Source organism: Lissotriton helveticus, chromosome 6, assembly GCF_964261635.1.
Source record: "Lissotriton helveticus chromosome 6, aLisHel1.1, whole genome shotgun sequence".
NCBI classification, from domain to species: domain Eukaryota; kingdom Metazoa; phylum Chordata; class Amphibia; order Caudata; family Salamandridae; genus Lissotriton; species Lissotriton helveticus.
The window spans coordinates 1,936,793,708-1,936,819,151 of NC_136067.1; the positions used below are offsets into that span (position 1 = coordinate 1,936,793,708).

The window sequence follows — 25,444 nt, forward strand, 5'->3', positions numbered from 1 at the left end:
CTTTGAACATTGAGAGCTATTGAGACTTATATGATCCATAAATACAGGGGTATTATAATTAGATTTTGCTCTGATGTTCATGTAGAAATCTGAATGGCCAATTCAGAGACGGGAGGCTGGTGATTATGTTACTAAATCAAGAATCCCTTGACAAAGTAAGCATCTCTAAGACTCTGTTAGTTGAAAAGATGGTTAAGAACATGAAGAAAATGCACACATTAGGGAATATTGAAACTTACTGAACATTGTTGGACTGTAAGAGACTTAAACAATGAGATTTCTCATCCTTGTGATCATCCTTAACTTGCACAAATCCCGTGCCGTGCCTGGCGGGCACAGCAGCTACCGCGATGCCCCACAGGAGAACCCTGAACTTATCCAGTGTGGTGAGTACAGTAACCAAGTACTGCCCAATGGGAAATGTAAGATCATTGCCACATTACCCCAGCTGGATGATCACCGGTGCCCAGATATGTTCCGCTGCACAGACGAGGTCTCCTACTGGCTGCATGAGAATGAAGAACGAAAGCAGCAGATTGTGGAGCTGAGGGAGCTGATCGCGGAGCTTCAGGAGGAACTGAGAAACCACAGGCAACGCATCAAAATACTGGAACTGCAGGTAAGAGCTCACCCGGTCTTCTCAAGTGAACCATACATTATTATTTATACTGTATGTAATATAATAGCTGATAGACTTGAACCGCTCTTTGCTGAGGTCCATCATAACTTTTCTAATCTATATATCTAAAAAAATGAATAGATGGATTCAGAAGCACAGATGTGGAATATAAAGATGGTCCTAGTTTATCAAGTCTCACATTTACAAAGGGCATCATTCTGGGAAAGTTCAGAAAGAACGAAACCTGGTTTTCGACATAGGCTGCTGTAGACCAATGGGAAAGAATCGGAAACGACTCTTATATTTGGTTTCGAGTGCTTGAGGCACGGGATGATCAGTGCATTGAGTGCCATATTAAATACAATGCAGGTATATATTTGGCTGCAGATGTGGATCAACAAACCCTTAACTTGCGTGTTGAGCATACTTTCCTCTACTCACTCAAGCATCATAAAAAGGTTCATAAAACCTATTTGCATGGTAAATCATTAATTTCAAATAGAATTAGCAGCCAACCTTAACAGAAGTCATAGTCATGGATATCCCAGTAACTACATTTTATTTTTATCTTTCAAAAGACATGGTCAATTTTCACGAATTGTCTAGGGCAGAAGTTTGCTTTAAGTACACCGGGCTAAAAAGCATGCTGAGCACTTTCAGAATGACTATGCATGTCCATTTAATTTTTTATTGATTTTACCCCCTTTTTTGGTAAGGATAAACACAAATATCTTGAAACAAGGTTACAATACAGAAGACTAAACATATACAGTAGACGTAAATAAAACAAACAAAGCAATATAAAGTTAAAGCATATCTCATATAAATCAATGGCACACAAACCGAAATGGGGAAAGCAAGCAAGGCAAAGATTATCTGTTTTCAATTCATGACTTGACCAAGCAGCATATAGTCGAGCCAAATTGCTCCTAAATCCATTCGGTTATGGGAGACGAAGTCTTAGCTCCCATTGCTCTCTTCCTTATACCTTTGGTCTTATATATTGAAAATTCCAAATTATACATGGCTAATAACCTTAAACGCCAGCTCACAAAAGTCAGGGGTTCAGGGTTAATCCAGTCCTTAGTTATACAGGCACGTAGCACTGCCATACAAATAAACAAAAAGGATGTGTTGGCTCGTGATCTTGTATGTGCTACAATGTCGGACCCCACCCCAATCAATACCAATTCCCCCGTTATACATACAGAGGCTCCCATTATTATGCTGAGAAACTGCTCAATTTCCCCAATAAATTCCCCTAGCTTAGGTCATGAAAAAAACATATGGATTGAGTCAGCTGCAAAAAGGCCACATCTATTGCAGTTGACGGCCGCGGATATCCCCCATTTAGAGATCCTACTTGGGGTATAGTACAGATCATAAAGGGCCATTTAATGCTGAGTGTGCATCCTCCCCGTCATCAAAACTTGATTAGCAAGCCCTAAAGAATCCCTGATATTAACCTTCTCAACCCCTAATTTTCTACCCCACTTCCCTTGACATAGATCTAAATCATCAGGGAATATCTCTAATATATGAGTATAATATTGACCTATAGGTGTTTTTGTCTTCATTTTTTCAATAAGCACTATCTTAGCAAACTGATGTTCCAGTCCAGACCCTTGCTTAGTTAGGAAACTTCGGATTTGAAGGAATTTGAAGAAATCCTGTTTGGCTAATCCATATTTCAATTGCAAGTCTGCAAATGACATAAGTTGGCCATCCTTACATAGGTCACCTAGCAAGTAAATTCTCTTTAATCCCCATCTATGGACCACTTGATCACGAAAAATTGATGGGAGAAGCACAGGAGCTGAAAATGGGGTATAAACATTGAGATTAGCAATACCTAATTTACGCTTGACTTGCCTCCAAACAGAATAAGTTGCACTAATAACTTTGAATTTGGTTTTCTTAAAATAGCTTGGTTCTAAAATTTTGACTAGACATTCATTAGTCTCATCACCCAACCCAAATTCATATATTATTGATGGACTAAGACAAGGCAGAATTTCTGCACAATCACCTACTACCATAGGTATTATATACTGCATCATTGCTGCCCGGTAATACAGCATAAAGTATGGGATACCCCAGCCACCACGATGTTTTGGCAGCACCATTTTCTTATAGGCCCTTCTCTGTCGGCTGTACCCCCAAAGGAATCTAGAGCAAACCCTCTCCAACCTCTTAAAACAAGATGCAGGGAATTCTATCAGAATTGTTTTAAACATATATAAAAACTTTGGCAATACCAACATTTTTAATACATTAGATCTTCCATAAAGAGATAGGTGTAGGTGATCCAACCGCTCCAATGTTGAATTGACTTTAGCCAGCACCGGATTCATGTTCAATTCTAGAATGTTCCCAACTGGTGTTGAGATTTTATTTCCCAAATATGTAACTTCTGGCACAATGGCCACTTCAGCCGGAGGATCCCCACCCACATAAAGAACTTGGGTTTTAGAGATATTTAATTTATAACCAGAGAAGCTCCCAAACTGGCTTGCCAATGAATTATTTGCTGGTAGTGCAGAGACTATGTCTCTTGTAACAACAACGATATCATCGGCATATGCCAATGCTCTATACTTCATAAGCCGCAATTGAACTGGTTTTATGCATATATGTTGATTCAATTTATTCAGGAAAAAATCAATATATAAGGCAAATAAAAGAGGAGAGGAAGGACAACCTTGCCGTGTGCCTCTACCTATCTTAAATGAACCAGACTCCTGACCGGAGATTCGGATACTTGCTTCCGGACAAATGTATAATGCCCGAATAGCTTGCCGAAACTTAGGGCCAAACCCCTTTAGAGCAATATCACAGAAGATTTTGTTACCAATGGCAGCATGGAAGCCCCTTTGATTTAAAGAAGCCCAGCTGTTCACAGTGGACATATTCCCTACATAGAAAGGATCATTGTTTAAATATAAATAATTTAATGTTTGCAGTTGATTGATAGAAATCCCATAAATCTAGATCCATACTGGAGCCCTTAAACATAAACCAAGTCCGGGGGCTTCCCTAGGAGCATGTTTAGCGCGACTCATTTCTTGGCCCTTTCGCCGTCATCCAATTGTACCGTTACAGTTATCGCCAATATTTCTACTATGGATTAAGTTAGCTGTTTTTCTACCATAACGTATGAAACACATAATGCTTTCTGAACATCCCGTCAAGTTCTCTTTGAATCCTGCAGTATCTAAGTTTATCTCTTCTACAGATTAAGCTAGCAGTTTTTTCACCATAACATACGACATACACAAATTGGTTTGCTATAGACGGTGTCCTGACGAAGGCAGAAGTGCCGAAATGTACGTAGTTTTCATCTACCGCTAGCCTTCATCAAACCCCTCATATATATATTTTTTAATTGATTGTAATTATTGAATTCGTTCTCTTGTTTTTTATTTATTAATTATATGTGTTTTTCTGAATTTTGTAATCATGTAGATTTATATTACTGATTAAGACTAAACAAATATATACAAAAAAGACTAAATAATATAAAATAAAAAATATTCTCATCATAACAAACAGAAATCTTGTATGTTTTATTGATATAATTGATATAACACTACCTGTGGTAACATGCTCTTATGATGCCTAGAATGTTTATACCCAATATTGATTGAATGCTTGCTATGGTCTCTTTACCTAATAACATGCTCTAAATGACCCCTTAAGTTAAAAAAAAATTGATACCAAATTCTCTAAGAAAAATAGTTATTGAAAGAGTACAAGACACTTTATTGAGAAATTCTTGATAGATACACATGTAGAACCATCATCTATTTGTGGGGTAATCACCACTAATAACCGCCAATGGTCTTTTGGGAAACCTAGCTGAAATGCACCAACAAATGAACTGAGTAGTATTTACAGGGATTATATTATGGAATTTACCCTCTGGAAGTATTAGACTCTGAATAGTGCTTAGGGAAGACCTAAGGCAAATAAGCAATGCCTTAATACCCATGTTTAGAAAAACAGATAGAAGAGCTAGATCCCTTTTCAATGGTTATGACCATAGGAAATGAATGAATGAAATAAGTTCTATGACCCTTTCGGAAGATCACCAAGATACCACCCAGATATCCACCTGTAAAGAGATATCCAGTATTCTTCTGCGTACCATTGATACACATATGTAATGCAAATTGGCTCACTTCCTCTTGGAAAGCAAAATGTGGATCTCCCAGAGTGCTATTAGAGGAGGATTCCAACGTTACTACTGTTTGATGCCCATAGCATACAAATAGAGAATTCCTTTAAATTACTGTGAATATGCCTCTTTATGAAAAAAAGATCAACATTTATGGAAATAGTGGAATCGTTGATCCGTCTGAAAAATTGTAATAAGCAAGATACAAGATTTGTTCAACTCTCTTGTTTTGTCTTTTTAGTAATAAAGTACAAATTCCTGGATAATGGATTGACAGATTTGAAATGGGCAGAAACAAGTTAAGTTTGGGAAAATTGCATTGAGGAAAATAATCAAGTGTGTTGTTATAATGGCAAAGGGATCTCTAAGATGGAGACGTTTTAGTCTGTACATGCAAGAGATGTAACTTCATACTTTTTCACTGTTAATGAAGAATCTGTTAATCAAGGTCGAAGTGATCTGTAGATGGCCAATTCAAGGTGACACCTACATGGGGGCAATTAGGTCGGTAGCATCAGCTAAGCTGCTTTTGCCTTGGTATTTTTAGCCTGTCTAATTCTGATATTTGAGTGAGAGTTTATTTTGCATCCCCACTTTATGAGAAATAATGCAACATAGCGCTGTATGTTTTGTTGTATGGGGAAGCTATAATATTCAGTTCATGTAAGAGGACCTGAGATAAACACATGACTGTAATGAAATGTTTAAATAATATTTTAATGACGTGCAGTTTTTTTAAATGTATTTATTTGTGAATAAAATCATATTGAATTGATATACATGGATTTTCGTAGGGGATATTTCTGGGAGACCAGAGATAAAAAAAAAACATCTCTAAAGAGGCCGACAGGTTGCAATTATGGGGTCTGTCGGAGTGGAGGGGAATGGGTGCACCCTCAGACCGTCTGGGAAGAGAGACACGTAGTGTCGCGGAGACTCCTGGCCGGTCTTCTACCCGCTCTTAAAGGCACACTGTGGCTCATTTTTTGCTTCTTTTTTGGCTTCTTTTTTGCATTTGCTTCTTCTCTCCCGCCATTATTGGAGGGGTGCGCGCTGTCACTTCACCGTATCTCTGGGGGGACCTGTGGCATCTCTTAAAGGATGGGGGCCTTAACGCCTGAGTGTACTTTTAGCACTTAAATACACGTAAAACTTTATTTTTCACCCACCAAAAATAAACAACAGTCACACAGAAATGTCCTTAAAAGAGAAGTACTATTAAGCTGGGAGCACTAATTATACAATATGCATCCGTTTAAAACACAGTGGTCAGTGGAGGGAAGTTTTTCCACCACAGTGGGACGGAAGAGCCGGCATTTCCTCTTTGCCAGGCCCAGCCCCCCTGGCCTCGGATGAGCCTTCCAGGTAAAAGCTGCTTGCATCGGCTAATGAGGCTTACGGGGGTTAAGCCGATTCCGCCGAAGCAGTGTTTTCAAACAGTGACAAGTACATCTCTACACTCAAGACTGCATTAATGCGGCCCACCCTCCCCCAGAGGCAGCTGGCTTCTTCTTCTTACATCGGCAAATGACAATATTTAGAGGGGGAGAGAGACACTGTGGACATTGGCCTCATTCCCAAAACATTCACAGACCCTCTTTGTGGAGTCAGCTTGGGGTGTATTTATTGCATCAGGGAGACATTACTAACAATATGGACGTCAGGCCAGAAGGCATTTTGAGACACTTTGCACAGGTGCAAAATAAAATCTTAGATCAAATTCGTTTCACCCGTTTTTTCTGCTTGTGTAATACGAATGGGGCCAAAAGTATTTGGATCAGGGCAAAACATGGACAAAAAGTGATTTCACACTAATGTTGCTGACTATCTATAATATGAGAATACATTTTCTCCTCTTCAGATGGTCCATTGCATTGCATACATTGCAAAAAGAGTTTGAATTAATTTCATTTTTTTTGTTTAAAAAAAAAGGTCCTTTTTGGAATGCTATTTCTTTGTGTAAATATGTCTCCTAATCCTAAAATTATTTACAAGCAAAAACGACCATTATGTTTCTTTAGCAAGGGTTCGGCTATCTATTTTCTCCAATTTAGTACTGGTTCAAAAACTGTCCTCTACTGTCAACTGGGAAAACATTTACTTTCTCCACTAAATATTATAAAAGCAGCAACATCTTTCAAAATACATTTGCCCTATTTTGCACCACCACAAAGTTTGTGTAATATGGCTCCCTGGTGTCTGAAATAAGGCTTACATCTGTGTTTTGATGAGGCAAGCTCATAATCGATGCAAATACATTGAGCGCCTTGAAGCCATAAGAGTCACAAGCAAGAAAAAGCATCAGAAAGATAGTGTTTGCACCTCTCAAAGATGTTGTTCATCCCACTGACCAATATAGACTGTGAAGAGAGCCTCTTTCAGATCTTGCAAAAGATATAATTGATGGACGGAATGCTGGACAATGCAAACATTCACACCAGACACAAGGATCTGCGTTTAATCCATCATTCTTTTGCTCACCACACCAGTTTGGACCTAGCCATATGCAAATCAGTCTTGACCCTGTTCCTTATGGGATCAGTCCAGCCCAAACTGCCAACCAGGTCTTCCTTGGACCAGAAACAAGCATCCTGGGATTGGTTTCAGGGCATCACCCTTCATCAGCCAGGCTAGCTTGAATCCAGTGGTGTAGTGACCACGGAACCCATGTCTGGGGTGCATGTATGACATTGTTCTGCATTCTGTCCATCAATTGTTCTTTTTGCATTTGTCACCCCGAGTGGAACGGGTATGCCCCGAAGTGGGTCCCATGCTCTCCATGCCACTGGAGTCAAGCTATCCTGGCTGATGAGGGGTGAAACCCCGAAACCAGTCCTAGGATGCTTGTTTCCAGTCCAGGAAGAACCTGGCATGGCAGTTTGGGCTGGACAGTTCCCATTGGGTGCAGACTCAAGACTGATTTGCATATGGCTGGGTTCTAACTGGAATGGCATGGGGAGCAAAAAACGATGGATTTAGGTCCATATCTCTGTGCTGGTTTGAATGTACGACATTGTTCTGCATTCTGTCCATCAATTGTTCTTTTTGCATTTGTCACCCCGAGTGGGACAGGTAGCCACAAGCGTGGGTCCATGTGCTCTCCATACCACTGGAGTCAAGCTATCCTGGTGGATGAGGGGTGGAACCTCAAAACCGGTCCTAGGATGCTTGTTTCCAGTCCAGGGAGGACCTGGCCTGGCAGTTCCGGCTGGAGTTTTCCCATTGGGCGCACAGTCAAGACTGATTTGCATATGGCTGGGTTCAAACTGGAATGGCAGGGGGAGAAAAAAAGAATGGATTTAGGTCCAGATCTCTGTACTGGGGTGAATGTCTGACATTGTTCTGCATTTGGTCAATCAATTGTTCTTTTTGCATTTGTCACCTCGAGTGGGACGGGTATGCCCAGTCTTGGGTCCTCTACCCTCCATGCCAGTGGAGTCAAGCTATCCTGGCTGATGAGGGGTGAAACCCTGAAACCAGTCCTAGAATGCTTGTTTCCAGTCCAGGGAGGAACGGGCCTAGCATTTCGGGCTGGACTGTTCCCATTGGAGGCAAAGTCAAGATTTGCATATGGCTGGGTTCAAACTGGAATGGCATGAGGAGCAAAAAAATGATGGAGTTAGGCCAAGATTTCTGTACTGGGGTGAATGTATGACATTGTTCTGCATTCTGTCCATCAATTGTACTTTTTGCATTTGTGACCCCAAGTGTGTTGGGTCTGCCCAGACGTGGGTCCCGTGCGCTCCATGCCACTGGAGTCAAGCTATCCTGGCTGATGAGGAGTGAAACCCCGAAACTGGTCCTCGGATGCTTGTTTCCAGTCAAGGGAGGACCTGGCCTGGCAGTTCGGGCTGGACTGTTCCCATTGGGCGCAGGGTCAAGACTGATTTGCATATGACTGTGTTCAAAATTAAATGGCATTGGGAGCAAAAAAACGATGGATTTAGGCCCAGATCTCTGTACTGAGGTGAATGTATGACATTATTCTGCATTCTGTCCATCAATTGTTCTTATTGCATTTGTCACCCTGAGTAGGACGGGTATGCCCAGACGTAGGTCCCGTGCTCTCCATGCCACTGGAGTCAAGCTATCCTGGCTGATGAGAGGTGAAACCCCGAAACCAGTCCTAGGATGCTAGTTTCCAGTCCAGGGAGGACCTGGCTTGGCAGTTCGGGCTGGACTGTTCCCATTGGGCGCAGAGGCAAGACTGATTTGCATATGGCTGGGTTCAAACTGGAAGGGCATGGGGAGCAAAAAATCGATGGATTTAGGACGAGATCTCTGTACTGGGGTGAATGTATGAAATTGTTCTGCATTCTGTCCATCAATTGTTCTTTTTGCATCTTTCAGATCCTGGCATGACTTGGTATATTTAGACATTGGACCTGATTTAGATCTTTGCAGAGGGGAATACTCCATCACAAATGGAACGGATATGCCTCCCACCGTATTATGATCCCATTATATCCTATGGAGATTGTTATACTGTCGATGGGATATCTGTCACGCTTGTGACGGAGCATCCTGTCTGCCAAGATCTTAATAAGACCCACATTCTTTAAAAAGCCTCATTTGACACACTTCTCTTGAAAAAAGGAGGAGGACAGCGCCCCTCTGCCCTAAATGATAGTCACCTGATAGCTATATTTGCTCCTAGTTGTGTGCTTTTCAAATCCACCAGGTATACTGTGCTTATCCACCAGCAATTTCTTTGTGGTTCCAAAGTTCAGGCGTTGCAGTGGGGTGGTATTTCTTTCTTTCTTTGATCAAGCTACAAAAAAGCAGGATTTTCTTGCCTCATCTTCTGAAACCGATATTTAATCAGTTGGCTTGTATGAGAAATGTAAGACTTTGTTACTTGATAGGGAGATGCTATTAATTCCCTTTTGAGTGTTCCTTGGTGTTCCTGCTCCGGTTCCACTGAATAGCACTAAGCAGGGCCAGACTGACGGTAGCTGGCATCGGGCATTTTCCCGGGAGGCTAGAAGGGTGAGGGCCAGTTTTACAGCAGTGGGGGTAGGTTTTGCTACTGGCACCGGTTTTGTAGAAGTTCTCCAACATCGGGCCCCAGTAACATAAGCACCCACCGGAGCTGGTCTGATAAAATTGCCAGGGCTGCTTTGAGTTCCCAGTCCGGGCTGGCACCAAGACTCCATAGGGGGTGACAATTGCAGTAATAGATAGCTAGATGGATGGGTAAATAGATCATTACGGCATTGTGTTTTAAGGCTCTTTTGGAAGCAGAACTCATAATATCTGCTAGAGGATCCAAAGAAACAATACACATTTCCTGGAGAATAAGTCCATGCGAAGAACACATGATGTTGCCTACAACACACCAAAGTTTCCAGCAATTATAACACATGTGAACACAGCTCGGATTACATATGGAAATCTTCACACAGACATCCAGAAGTGTCCCCTCCTTCATGAAACAGACTTTAACTGATGACAAACTACAAGCACTGGCAATGACAAGTGCTTAGAGCATGTTAGACCGAGACAATCAAGAAAGAGTAACAGGCAGGGCCGGTCCTAGCCCTGGGCGGTATGGGCAGCTGCCCAGGGCCTCGCGCTCAGGGGGGCCCCGCCGCCGGCCCCGCAGTTGCGGGAATAATACATGATTGATGATGGCCTGATTGGCCTGGGGAAAAGCGCTGCGCTGCGCACTGCTTCCGTTCGGTCCGTCCAATACAATATTATCGAGAGAGCAGTGTTTCTGACTCAGGGGGCCCCCGCCGCCGGCCCCGCAGTTGCGGGAAGAATAAAATTAATTAAATGAATCTCCACACTTGTGTTGCCACACCACGTGTGACGTACCGTACAATCGGCATTTCATTCTGTGTGGTGGTGTCTGCGTAATTTGACGCCTGCACGCACCCCCCAACACCTAGCTTGGTTGGTGGTGGTGCGTGCGTGCGTGCTCTGTGGTGGTGACGTGACGCCGGCGTCGCCCTTCTTCTCTTCCTCAGGTGACAGTGGCAGTGGGTCCCAGGGCCGTCAATCTGGTAGCGCGCGAAAGCGCTACCAATGACGGCCCTGGACATGTTTTTTTGGCCAGCCCCCGCGCACTCAGCATGCGCACACGCCTGCAGTGTCATACGTGACCTGGCACAGTCAGTCACACTCACGTCAGTCACCACCTGCCTGCACTTATTAACTCGGGCGGCGGTCCGCGGGCCGCGTGGGCAGGGCAGGGCTGCAGGCCAGGCAGGAGTCGGACATCGTCGCGGGGCCCCGTCCTCCTCCCTCGTTGAGTCCGTGTGTTGACTCTATGAACGACGAACGTTAAGGTAAGAGAGCTGCTTCAGTATCATTTAAAAACAATTATTTATAATATTTGAATATGAAATCTGAAAATGCTGCGGGAAAGGCCAGAATGCAGGAGACAGGAAGTAGAGTGAAGAGATGGGGAAACCATTGACGAAGACAGGTCGTGGTCTGTGGGTGACGTGTCGATAATTAAATAAAAGAGCTTGCCTTCCACCAATATGAGCTTGAAATCCAGGGTCGGTCGCAGGTCGCCAGTAGCGTTGGGAAGTTGTGAAGGCTGCATATGTATATCTACAATTACCTTCTCCACGTATAGCAATTATAGTTTTAAATTAGCTAGTATATACATTTATGCAACTGCAAATCCTGCTGACAACATTTGTCTCAGAACTCAAGCCAATTTAACAAGCATCACAATATAGGTTAATGTAATTTGTCCTAGTTTTGGATATGGAATAAGTATTTGTAAATATATATGTCTGCAACCTTTAAAAAGTCTGCACATATCTTTGGACAAAACACATGTTTGCATTGGCTTCACTATTGGGACTACGAAAAAGGCTGTAATGAAGCATTTTACAGTGTGAAAGAAGATTAAAGACATTTTAGATGTTTAATCCAGAAAACGGTTTGTGGACTGTCGCTAATGCTTGGTGGACCGTTACTAATTTGGATGTGTGGTTGGTAACTTCTTGTCTTCTATTGTGTTTGGGAGATATGGATCTTTGGCTGGTAAATTGATTTTTCACTGCACGAAGTCAGAGTGGGCACTCTTCCTATTCTGCTGACAAGGACATTTCTGTCTATCGAGCAGTGTGGAGTCCCTAAGCACAATGGGCAAATTGGAGAAGGGGCAATTGAAGCTCACGTTTGAAGCGAAGAAAGTGACACGCTCCACACAAGATGACCAAAGTGACTCGGACCTAGATCCTACAGCTCAGAACTCGCCACAACTTGCAGCGTCCCTGCAGGCCATGCAGCAGAGTCTGGTCTCCATAGACAGCAAGATGGACTCATTAAATCAATGTATGGACTTCATGTCAGCCAAACTGGATAAGCAGGCCTCCATGATTACAGAGGCAGAGCAGCGTCTCTCTACAGTGGTGGATGATGTGCAGGCCACGACTAGTAAATGCTTGGAAATGGAAAAGCTTCTCCACATTATCCAGGCTGAGAAACTTTCCCGGTCAAACATCTCAGTCAGCATCTGTTCCACGTATACCTCCATGCTTTCGGTGTTGGTGGACTCCGGTATACCAACTATGCGTATGTTACTGCACCACGAGCGTGTTTCCAATCCTTGTTTTTGGCCTGGATAATGTGATATCCACATTAGTTTGCTTCACTGATGCCAAATAACTAAGATCAAAAGTCCTGCGAAGTCACTTTCTGTGATGTCACTTGGAGGGGCCTCACATCTTCCCTTTCGCCCGGGGCCTCAGAAGGCCTAGGACCGGCACTGGTAACAGGGAATGGACAGGGAGGGTTGTTGTTGTAATGTAGTCCAGCATGCAGTTCAATGCAAGCATTACAGTGGAAACAGAAAGGTGGAAGTATACATAAAAGCAGCCAGCAGCATTAGGTATGAGATGGACACTCACTGGACAGAGACAAGCCTTGATGGTCTTAAGTCTGAAGACTCAATAAGGTTAGTTGAGGAAAGCCAATAGCTAATTGGGGCAGACTCTGAGTCACACTGTGCATATTATTAGCACAAACCATTTCAGAAGTTGTGCTGTTAAAACCAAGACTTAAAAAGTAAAGACACCATGCACAGGCACCTATGCACAGCTAAAGTACTTGTAAAGTAAAGATCTACATGGATTCTACAGGAAAACAAGCATTGATAGCACTCACCCACCAGCAGGCATGTGCACATGACAACAAAGTAACAAAAAATAGATGCAGCTGCACACCTACACACATATCTGAGCAGACAATTCCTTGATAATCTCGAGCCATAACACACACTGTTGCATAAACAAAAAACAGTTCGAAACACAGTGAACAATAATGAGAAGAGAATGAATGTGGATCCAGCACCCTAGACATACATTAAAATTGACATAAAGCAAACATCCATGCAATTGATCATATGGTATCAATGCTTTACATATAGAAACTAATGATTGTTTCTGCCCAGGCCCACACCGACAAGGGACCTGCACAGTGACACCCCTGCAAACGACAACCATAAAACTACAGGTTATCAAGATAGCCAGCGTGGTGACCTCTCAAGACAGAAAATGGACCATTAACTCACCTAACTGAAAGTGCCTCCTTCCCTATTCAAGACCACTGGGGGTAGGCGTGGCTGTTAGTGCTTTGACTCCCACTGTGTTAAGGAGGCGATGTGGCCTAACAGCAGGAGCTACTGTCTTTGAAACAGGGAAATCCATCTTGAGTCCAAGTGTCGGCTCACCTCCCCTTGAGGGTATAGTTATCAAATTATCGCGAAGCACAGCGCAGCAGATCAACTTGCTGTGCTGTGTGAGAGGGAAAGGGCAGGACTGCACCATATTTAACAATCTACAACGCATTCCTGTAATTTCCTAGCCCTGGTGCACAATGTGCTGCCCAGCGCCAATGCAGGAACCCTTGCACCATGGTGCAAGGGTGCCTGTAGTGTAAGCAGGATTGTTTTTGTGCAGGAAGGGACACCTTCCCGTACTAAAACAATCCTGTGAGGCATGTTTCTCTTTCTATGTGTGCTGGCGAACTCATCACAGAAAGAGGAAGTAATCAGGAGAAAAAAAAGGTATTTCTCCTTGTTACGCTTCAACTCGGGAGGCGAAGCCTTTCGACGCATTACCAGGTTTACCACTAATGGAGAATCTGGGAATGCACCAAAATCTATGGGTGGATGTGTGGGAACACCCACACCCCAGACACGGAACGCCTTCCTATTGCACAGGACTGTAACGCAGTAATTTATGCCGCCTTGTGTTCCGCTGGATTTATCAAGGCACTCAGGGCTACGCAAGGTGGCCTTGCATGCCTTGATAAATCAAACTTAAGGGTTGCGTGTGGCAAAAGTGACACAACTCTTTCATAAGTATGCCCCTCAGTCTTTCCATGCAAAAAAAATTACATGGTATAAAATAATCTCAAGCTCGTTTGAAGTGCTCTAAAACCCTTGTGCCAAGTTCAGGCTAGCTGTATAATAGAGGGTGTAAGGCTAGCTGTATAAAAGAGGGTGTATGCCCCTTTGATTTCCATTCCTCCTTACTGGCAATGTTCTTTCATTTGATTTATGTTTTTTTTCTTTCTGTCTGTTTTTCTCTGAAAAAAAGCTACATTTTGATTCATGTATCTCATAGTTCTTGTGGAAGTGGCCTTCTGTGCTTCCAGTGTTAGTGTACATTGTGTCAATTTTTTCGCCAATCTCAGTGACTACTTTCATGGGTGTATGTGCGGTTATAAAAGTGGGTTGGTGTTAGCAATGGGGTTTCTGGTTGGCTAGGATAAGCTCCTAAGCCAGGCAAAACTCACCACTCTAATCACAGTAAGCTAGATATACAATGGAGATAACCTCTGCTCACCCTCTGGTAGCTTGGCGCAGAGCAGGCAGGCTTATTGAAAGAGGAATGTGTGAAGTATTTGTGCAACACACACACAGTAAAACACTGAATACACCACAAAAAGACCACACTTAGTTATGAAAGTAACTGTTTGTATTAGCAGTAAAATTTGACCAAAAATATATGAATTCGATGAATACTTTCCAAGTTAGGACTTAGAATGCATACATGTAAATGTAGTGTTACCGCTATCCCAGGTTGCAAGATTAAATGTTCACATGATGACTTAGAATGCATAAAGGTAAACACAATGCTTCCACAATCATAGGTTGCAAGATAAAACATCGCCGATTTAAGTGATAAATCGTTTAGGGATTCTGAAGAGACTCCTGCATGGAACAGTTCGCAGCAAGCACTGAAGTGAATGCTGCACTGGTCTCTAGTGACCGAAGGTTGCAGGGAACCTGCCGCTCTTGATTGTGCAGCATGACTACACAGACCTTGCGGATCCGGCTGACAGAGCACAGTACCTCACTGGAAGGGAGCGCTGAATTCAGTAAGCCCAGACAGGGCTGACGCAGAAGCCGGGTGTCGGAGATGTCAGCATTGAACACCACGTGCTGCTCCTGTGGGGTATGGCCGGACTGACAAGCCTTGCGACCTCAGATCACGGGCACGTCCCTGGTCACCGAGCCAACACAATCCTCAAGGGCTGCACTGTGAGGTGCGGAAGCGACGTCAGTAGAGGCGATGATTGTCGCAAAAATACAAGCTGGAAGTTGCAGCACTACCCAGAGTCGGGATCGCTGGTGGCAGACAAAGTTGAAGTGCAATGCCTGCAGTCAGGCAAAGCATGAGTTGATGAATATAGCAAGCTGGTGATCCAGGACATTCAGCTCTGGCTGTAGAGTTCAGCCACTGGATGCATAGTGGCTATGAAGTCTTTGCTCCTTAGACTTCAGGAACAGGGGGCAAGCCCACAAGCCCTTGGAGAACACGTGGGTAAAGCCATAGGCAGCAGGCAGCAGGCTAGCAACACAAGGCAGGTAGCAAAGTGGCAGTCTCTCCTGTAGCAGAGCACACAGGAAGCAGCAGGCCAATACAGCAAAGCAGTTAGTAAAGTGACAGTCCCTCCTGGCAGCACAGCAGTTCCTTTGGGCAAATGTTTAGATGTAGAGCTAGTGATGTCCGGTTACAGGTCCAAAAGTGATTAGCAGGGGTCAGGGACCCAGTACTTAGACCCTAAAATGCCTTTGAAGTGGAGGGGATTTAAGAGGGAAGTCTTTCCAGTGCACAGGTCCCCATTCAGCTCAGTGCTGTCTGCCAGGCTAACCCTAAGGGTGTTTGAGTGTGAGTGGAGGGGGTTAAACAGTGCTTTGTGAGAGGGCAGGATACTACTTATTGAAGTGATCGTGTCGGTCCCTCCCCATCCCTCTGCCCAGCAAGACCCATCAGTATGCAGATAAATGCACTCCTAAATTAGTTATGTTAAATCCAGCTTTACCAGTAAGGAGGATTTGGCATTACCAATCCAAAGATATTAAACATAAAGCAGCTACTCCTCTGCAACCAGAAATGTCATCTTAAAAGTATATTAAGCGATTCCCAATGGTCAACTATGAGAGTAGAGGGCCTCACAGTAGTGAAAAACAAATTTGGGTATCTATCACTACCAGGACACGTAAAACATAACAGTACATGTCCTACCTTTTACTTACACAGCACCCTGCCTATAGGGCTACTGAGGGCCTACTTTAGGGGTGACCTATGTTTCATGAAAGGGGGGAGTAAAGCTTGGCAAGCAGTTTTAAATGCCAAGTTGAAGTGTCAGTAAACTGCACACACAGGCAGTTCAGTGGCAGGCTTGAGACAGGTTTGAAAGGCTACTTTTGGGGGTGGCACAGTCAGTGCTGCAGGCCCACTGGTAGCATTTAATGTACATGCCCTGGGTATATGTTATGCCACATTACAAGGGACTTATAAGTAAACTAAATATGCCAATCAGGTATACACCAATTATACACATGCTTAGGAGAGAAGACATGCACTTTAGAACTGGTCAGCAGTGGTAAAGTGCTCAGAGTTCTGAAGTCAACAAAAATAAGATTAGAAAAAGAGGAGGCGGAAGGCAAAAGATTTGGGGTAACCCTGCAAAAAGGGCAATTTTCAACAGTTGGATATTTCAAGACTTGCTGTCCCGTTCCATGGCTATCTGCTTGCCTGTTTGTTCATTATGAATGTCATTTTCCATAGCAGAATGCTAAGATATTCTTCTGTATGTCTTGCATGTCACTTCCATCTTCTCTGTTTTAATTACTAAACCTTTTCTGGATCGGGTCCATGAAACAAATATGTTACAGTTGATATATTTTTATTTCTAGGCTATTTCAAACCATTGTTTTTATGTGCATGAATAGGGGGCAGCTGCAAGTTTTGCCAAAGAGGGAAACTGGCATAATGCATCCTGATTTTTCCATCTGCATGAAAAGCGAAACTCTGGGGTAGATTTACTAAAAACTCATGCAACAAAGGGCAAAAAGCAAAAAGTCACAATGCTGTGTTGCCATGTGTTTTTGTTGCTCTCGACCGAGCTCTGGCACACAATAAGGCTGCCTAACCCCATGTGCACATCTTTACAGGATAGGGTAAAGGTGGCTGTGCAATGTCTAGTGCAGGTTTTGCCCTTAAACGGTACCCTACCAGTACAAAATACCATGCCTGAAGAAACCTTAAAGTGCTGCACTCATGAAAAGTCATCAATGCTTGAAGAAATAAAAACAGTTCTCCTTTTTTAATCTCTGCTTTAAAGAGGTGTTAATTCCTGCTGCAAAGCACTGTCTACCATTGGTGGCTGCATGGGAAGACCCATGTACCACCCACGCTGTTTTGTGTTACTTTTAGGTATCTTTTCATGGCAATGTTTTAATAGGGAAAATCCCAAGAAAACATTTTGAGTCTGTTTGTTCCAATTTTGTGGTGCAAACCTGGCGCAATATGTTAGTAAATCTAGGCCTATGTTTGAAAAAATTACAATATCTGCTCAGGAGACAGGCTACTTGCTTGTAGCAAATCAGAATAACCCTGGGTTTACTACCCATCTGCTGATCATTTGCTGGACCCAATATTTTCTAATGGCTGTATTGAGGTCACTGGCGTTTTGAGAAACATCTGGTCGGATCATTCAACAATCCATTGCTGTTGGGTTCTGGAGCACGGCCGAGATGTAGAAGACTTCTGCCATCACTATCACATTGCTCTTGGGCCAATGCTAGATCAGAGGAAATATCATCTATCTTCAATAACAGTGCTCCTGTGCTATCAGGTAGGATTGATGATGACATACTGGCAGTTAATACTTGGCTGAGTAATATGTCGGACCAAGTGGCACCTATCAAGCCAGGCTCTGGTGACCTGCGAAGGCCCTCAGCCCTGGTTTGTTGAGGAGCTCAGATCCATGCGTCAGAACTGCAAAAGACTCTAAAGATGCTGGCATAGGTTTTATTTACCCAAGAATAAAGGGCGTTACAAAAAGGAGCTACAGTCCTACCATAGGGAAATAAAAAAAGCTCAGGCAAAATTTTCACTAATGAAATTGCATCATCTGATAATAAATTTAGAGAAGTTTTCAAAATAACTAAGACGTTTGTTAATCCCTCCTCCCTTGCTCAGCTCTCGGATGCCTCTCCGAAGCTTTGCTTGCAACTCTCGGAATGCTTTGAGAGTAAGATCTCGGGCATTGTAGAGCATCTAAAAGGTAGCTGGTACCTGCAACTACACTGATTCAAATGAGTCTGAAGGTCAGACTTTATCTTCAGTTAGCAACAACAATAGCGAGTATTTTCATACAGAGGATGAGCTTTTATTAACATGTTCCCCTGACCCCTCCTCTTGGACAGAATTTTCTCCTATTTTGATGGAGGATTCTGAGAAAGCTCTCAGCTTGCAAGTTTGGCTTCCCCGACAAGCCTTGTCCACCTCAGATTCTATGTCAGGACCGGAGGCTTCAGATTATGCTATATCTTCCTTCGCTTTATTAACATAAAACTCCACAGCAGCTTAGGAAAATATTCAAAACAGTGAACGAAAATGCTTTAAGTCCCTAAAGCATTTGAAGAAACGTTTTAACAGTCCAAAACCACAACTCCCAAGAGTCTCTTGTGTATTGCCAGTCCATAGTCCTTCCATCATGTCTATCACTGCTAGAAAGCCAGTCCTCTCTTCCTCTTCCTCCTCTTTCTTCGCTGCTCCCGCAGCCAGATAAGTGTTTTTCTTGTTTCCTTTATGTGATTTCTACTGGTTGTATTGTATATGCACTTTGTTGGGGGCTTGTCGCATGGTTTATTTTTTCCATTGCAGAGTCCCCGGTCGCGGGAATGTTCTCGTTCCTACGCGACTCTGTTTTCCCTAATACGTGCGGTGACTGATTAAGCCGCCAGAGGGCGCCCACGCGTCTCGCCGGCTCTTCGGCGCGTCTCCTCAGTCAACGGGGACCGCGCTGAGGAGTCTGCCTGCGCCGGAGCCTGCCCTCGGTTGCCCCTCTGACGCCTGGTTTACCGGGTCGGTATTCCTTTTCCCTGACGCCCCGCTGGGGTCTGTATTGCGGCTTAGACCGCGTAAAACGCCTTCAGGCGCCTTTTGTGCACCTCGCTGATTTTCTGTGTGGCATTGCGCGTTTGAGGGGCAGCAAGACTCGGTCCCGGTGAGGAGAGTCCACGCGCTGGGGGGTCGGTGCAGCCCTACCTGCCACATCTGTTGGCCATAAAAGTGATCGCAGTCAGTTTGTCTGCCCAAACTCGAGCTGTCTCTCGACTAACACCCCTTTGGGTGCCTGTGGGGTTTGTTCTGTGAGTTCATGATGGAAGGGGAATATGAGAATGAGCCCTATTCCTACTTACAGGACGATGAGTTCTACCAAGCGGTGGATAACTCCATTTACCGCTGTGTGACGGAGGTGGTGGGGCCCATGGAGGACCGCCTCTCCGCACGCATTGTGGAGGAATGCGCAAAGTTAGCGTCTGCGCATTCGGGGGTGTCTACTGATCCCCCGGGAACGTCGGGCGGGAAGCCGCCCGCGCCGAAGAAACCCTGCAGGGAGGGACCGTCCTCGGAGGCGCAGGGGGTGGACAGAGGCGCCTTTGAGCGTCTCCGTGACGCATTTTTGTCAAAGGCGACTGCTGCACCCCCTGCCCCCCCGGCGACTCCTGACACTGCAGGGGACGTTGGCACAGCCCCCGCTTCTCCAATATATGATTCACCGGACACTGACGATGATGGAGAGTCGGTACGCTCTTGGCGGCCATCGAGCTCAACCACGGAGCTCCCTCGGGATGAATCGGGCATGTTGGACCCGGATGAGATCGTTCATCCACGGTCCGCAGCTTGGACACCGGGAGAGACGGTGGCAAAGTTCGTGGCGGGTCGACTGCGCAAACCGCTAGAGAAGGAAGCCAGAGGTTGTCTGCGAGGGGAATGCCCACGACCGTCTTTGGAAGGGAAGGTGGCTATGACCCCCGAGTTAGATGCGAAAATGGCCACCTTCCTGGCCAAATTCATGAAGGATCCACGGAAGGGTATTGACCGCTCCTGGCGGTCCTGTCAGGATAAGTTGCTAGATGCCGTGGGGCCTGCCACAAAAATCCTCGACATGGCGGAGGAGGCGAAGGCGAATGGCACGGTCATTTCCCCGGAGGTGCTTTCGAATTGGGCACAACGTGTTATCGTGTTCCTGGGTAATGCCAATTGCGCCCTGTCCACCGAGCGCCGGCGTTCCTTGCTAATTAAATTAGACCCTAAGTTGGGGGACCTAGCCTCGTCGGAGGCGGGGGCGGTAGCCCAGGGAGGCCTCTTCGGCGAGCCCTTTATCAGAGAGCTGGGCAAGTTCGTGTCCACTTTTACATCGCTGGACAAGGCACAATCCAGCATCAAGCGCGTTTTTCACCAGCGTTTTTCTGGAGGGGCCGGTCGCGGCAGGGGCCGCGCGACCGGCCGTGGCCAGCAGGCCAATAATAGAGGGCAAGGCTCCGGCAGAGGCCAGTACCAGACCTCTGCAAACTTCAATAATTTCTACCCTACCAGAGGGCAACGCTTCGGCGGTAGAGGATTCAGGAAGAATTCCGGTCCAGGAAATACCTCCGGTGAGTGTACTTTGTTTAGATCAAGTTCCGATAGGAGGGAGGTTGGCAGCCTTTTACGAGGAGTGGGAATTGCTCACTGCCGACGCTTGGGTTTTACAAACCATACGTGGGTTCCATATAGAGTTCTACGACCAACCCACTCAAGAAGTGGTCCCACGGCCGATGGTGTTTTCGGAGTCCGACGCGCTTTTGATAGACGGAGAGGTCTCAGAGTTGCTTCGCAAAGGTGCCATCCGTCTATCAACGCGCCACCCCAATGGTTTTATCAGCAATGTCTTCCTAGTGGACAAGACAGACGGGGGCAAGAGACCTGTCATCAACCTCAAAGAGTTCAACGGGTGGTTGATCTATCGGCACTTCAAGATGGAGGGTATCCACCTCCTTCGGGACGTGCTCCTCCCTCGAGATTGCATGGTGAGGCTGGATCTCAGGGATGCTTATCTAGTCGTTCCTATCCACCCACCGCATCGTCGTTTCCTTCAGTTTTTGTGGAACGACAGGGTGTTCGAGTTCGCGGCGCTGCCGTTCGGCCTTTCATCGGCCCCCTGGTGCTTCACGAAGGTGCTGCATCCGGTGGTGGAGTTCCTCAGGGGTCAAGGAGTGCGGATGTTGGTCTACTTGGACGACATCCTCTTTATGGGGCAATGTCCGGTGATCTTGGCTGGGCAGCTGCAACAGGCCGTACAACTTCTTCAGAAACTGGGGTTTGTTATCAACAGCTCAAAGTCGGTTTTGGCCCCCACTCAGAGACTTACCTTCCTGGGGTTCGTAGTGGACTCGGTGGAGGCGGTTCTGAGTCTCCCGCCCCGGAAGATCGCGAAGATCCGACATCTGCTTCGGCAGACGATCACCAAGGATCGCACGTCCTTACGACATGTCGCCAAGGTGGTAGGACTTCTGTCGTCCTCCATTCAAGCGATCTTTCCGGGGCCCCTACATTACAGGGCGCTTCAACGCCTCAAGGCTCAGCACCTCCGCAGAGGCATGAGCTACGATCAGTTGGTTCCTCTCACGGAGGAGGTGAAGGAGGAAATGTCTTGGTGGCTGTCTCACATGGAGGCATGGAATGGTCGGGCGATCTTCGGGTCGGTACCGGATCTCGTCATAGAATCCGATGCCAGCAGGTCGGGCTGGGGCGCCCGGTGCGGGTATTTCTCCACCGGCGGCGCCTGGTCTTCAGACGAACAACGATTACATATCAATTGTCTGGAGCTCCTAGCGGGCTCCTTCGCTGTCCGTTGCTGGACCAAGGATTCGGTCAAGGCCTGTGTTTTACTGAAAATGGACAATGTTTCGGCGGTTCGTTATGTGAACCATCTGGGGGGTCCTCATTCTCGCGCTCTGGCGAATTTGGCGAAGGACTTCTGGGATTACTGCCTGTCGCACCACATCGCTGTGACGGCGGAGTACCTGCCAGGCCGGGCCAATCAGGTAGCGGATTGGCACTCCAGGTACCTCAAGGATGCCAGTCAGTGGAAACTGGATCCGGAGGTCTTCCGGTGGCTACAGAGCCTTTGGGGTCCGTTTTCAGTGGACCTGTTCGCGTCCCGTCTGGACCATCAACTGCCGCGTTTTTTCAGTTGGAGACCGGATCCTCTTGCGGAAGCCACGGACGCCTTCCTGCAGGATTGGGGTCGGGAACAACCGTTTGCGTTTCCCCCGTTCTCCATGGTGGTGCGGACGGCGGCCCAGGTACGCCGCCAAGGAGTGGAGCTGGTGTTGATTACACCGCTTTGGAGGTCTCAAGTATGGTTTCCGGTTCTTCTGGAACTTTCTTGGGATTTTCCAATCCTACTCCCCCTGTTTCCTCTCCTCCTGAGGAATCCGGATCAGGAACCGCATCCTCTCGTCATGCGGGGCTCGCTTCGCCTCATGGCGTGGAGGCTCTCAGGAGACGTTGGACGCTCCCAGGCCTTTCGGGGTCAGCTGAGCAACTTCTCTCCAAAGCATGGGCCGATAGTACGACGAAGCGCTACAGATCCGCTTGGCTTAAGTGGATGCGTTGGTGTCTTCGAAGGGATTTGGATCCCTTGGTCGCGGGCCTCGTTCCCGTTCTGAATTTCCTGGCTGAACTAGCCGACAAAGGCCTGGCCTACAGAACAATTAATGCAATTCGGTCAGCGATTTCGGCAGGCCATGACAACATCGATGGCTCTCCGTTAGGTGAGCATCCTTTTGTTTGTCGTCTTCTGCGGGCTATTCGACTCGCATTGCCTCCGGAGCCCAGGTATTCCGTCCTTTGGGACGTCAATTTGGTCCTGAATTTGTTCCTTTCTTGGCCGGTCAACTCCTATCTGTCTCTTAAGGAAATTTCGGCAAAGTTGGCCATGTTGTTATGTTTAGTCTCTTGTAGACGTGTGTCTGACGTGCGTGCCCTGGATATATCTGCACGCATCTTCTCCCCGGATGGGGTTACTTTTACCGTGGGTCGACGTACTAAAACGTCGTCACGCTCCATTTCCTATCCAGCTTTTCTTGACACTCCTAAGTTGTGTGTTGTGCAATGCCTCAAAGCATATGAGGATTTGACATTGGAATTGCGCCCCCCGGGCGAGCGTCAATTGTTGATTGCCTTGCGGAAGCCACACAAAGCGGTCTCCTCCCCCACTATTGCTAGGTGGGTGCGTTGGGTCATGCAAGAAGCAGGCATCAATACGAGTGTTTTTGGGGCACACTCTGCCAGAGGAGCCATGGCCTCTAAGGCGTTTTCTGTAGGTGCTCGCTTGGAAGACCTAATGCGAGCGGCGGATTGGTCCTCGGACTCCACCTTTAAGAGGTTTTATTTTAAGCCTGTGGTGGATTTGGCCCAGTTGGTGGTAAGTAAGCTTTGAACTAGCATAATCTGAAGCCTCCGGTCCTGACATAGAATCGAAATTTGCCTAGCTTATGTAACGGTAAGTTTCAATTCTATTAAGGACACGGAGGCGAGGATTATCCCACCCAGAACACACAGTGGTTTCTCTACCCACCCGTATGGCAGTAAGTAAAGCGTTTTCTTTTATGCAGTTTCTGTCCTGTGGCTAGTCTTTGAATACTCCTTTGCCTTATGGTCAAATGCCTATGCCGGCTCGCTGACACTGTCTTTTTTCCGGCAGGCAACGAGGGTGCTAAGCAGGATCAATGAGGCGAATGCGTGATCTGCGCGAAGAAAGAGGAGGAAGAGGAAGAGAGGACTGGCTTTCTAGCAGTGATAGACATGATGGAAGGACTATGGACTGGCAATACACAAGAGACTCTTGGGAGTTGTGGTTTTGGACTGTTAAAACGTTTCTTCAAATGCTTTAGGGACTTAAAGCATTTTCGTTCACTGTTTTGAATATTTTCCTAAGCTGCTGTGGAGTTTTATGTTAATAAAGCGAAGGAAGATATAGCATAATCCTCGCCTCCGTGTCCTTAATAGAATTGAAACTTACCGTTACATAAGCTAGGCAAATTTCGATTCTGGGCACCATTGCTGCAGCCATAAATCCCACTCTGATTTCCCTTCTAAATGATTCACTGCGCCTCTTGGTCATTATCATGTAGAATTGATGTTACTTGGGAAAAAACAGCCCAAGGCTGTTCTTATACCCCTGTGGAAGTCGGCAGAATTTTCCCTAGACTTCTAAAACGATAAACACCCTAATATTCCTGTTTTCAAGCACTATGGGCCATATGTATCAAGATACCCATTTGCGATTCTCAAATAGCGATTTTTAATAAATCGCTATTTGAGAATCGCAAATGGGTATGTATGTATAAAATCGCATTTTTTTTGCGATTTCTTAAAATTCCTTAATTGCGATTCGCAAATTGTGAATTGCAATTAAGGAATACTTTCCCATTCATTTCTATGGGCCAGGAGGCCCATAGGAATGAATGGGAAATTATTCTCAATTTGCGATTCGCAATTTGCTAATCGCAAATTGAGAATAATTTCAAGGGTGCAGGGGTGTCCACCCCTGAAGATATGCATGGGTGCACATGTGGCACACATACATGCCCCAAGGGCATGTATCTGCATCACATGGCACTTTGAAAAATGCAAAAATATGCATTTTTCAAGGAATTCGCAACTTACCACCAACTTCTAGTTGGTGGTAATTTGCAATTCCTTAAGGACATTTTGCAATTTTTTTTGCTTCATACATTGCATTTAAGGAATCGCAAAATTTGCGATTCCTTATTTTGCACCAGATTTTGCGTAATACATACCATGTAGTAAATTTGCATTCGCACAGGCCGAAATTCTGCGAATTTCGGCCTTTGCGAATGCGAATTTGCTTGATACATATGGCCCTATGTTTTGGCAAATAGCCATTGGAAATGTCCAATGGAGTTTTGTATTTTTTGCACATTATTTTGTTCATTAGTGCTGCGCTATGTGCAGTTTGCATTGCAAAGGTGAGTGAGTGACTGTTTAAAAGGTAGGAATAAACTGGTTTAGCCACTGAAAATAATGGATTGTTCATTGCAGAAAAGCAAGTCTCTACTACACCTAGACACTCTAATTGTAAGAGAATTTCCCTAACTGGGCGTTTTGCTTCATGCTTAATTGGGTATTGTGATTGCACTTGTGGGCTAGACCGTGTGGGTTTAACGTGATGGGGTGAGCCCTTATCCCAGCCTACATGATTGCGATATAATGCCAGGGCTTTTGCAATTGCCCTGTCTGCAGTAAATGCTTGTTTGACAATTTCAGGAACAAGAATAGAGAAGGAAGGTAAAATACCTCTTCCCC

General features: G+C 45.5%; 1 protein-coding gene across 1 annotated transcript in view; it reads left to right on the forward strand.

Annotated features, from left to right (window-relative positions):
• The first annotated feature begins 271 nt into the window (after positions 1 to 271).
• Positions 272 to 25,444, forward strand: part of LOC144761968 (fibrinogen-like protein 1) — a 128,174-nt gene continuing 103,001 nt past the window's right edge. Inside the window, exon 1 of the mRNA XM_078647137.1 lies at positions 272 to 619. Coding sequence (XP_078503263.1) covers positions 272 to 619 — 348 coding nt within the window. The remainder of the gene's footprint in view (positions 620 to 25,444) is intronic.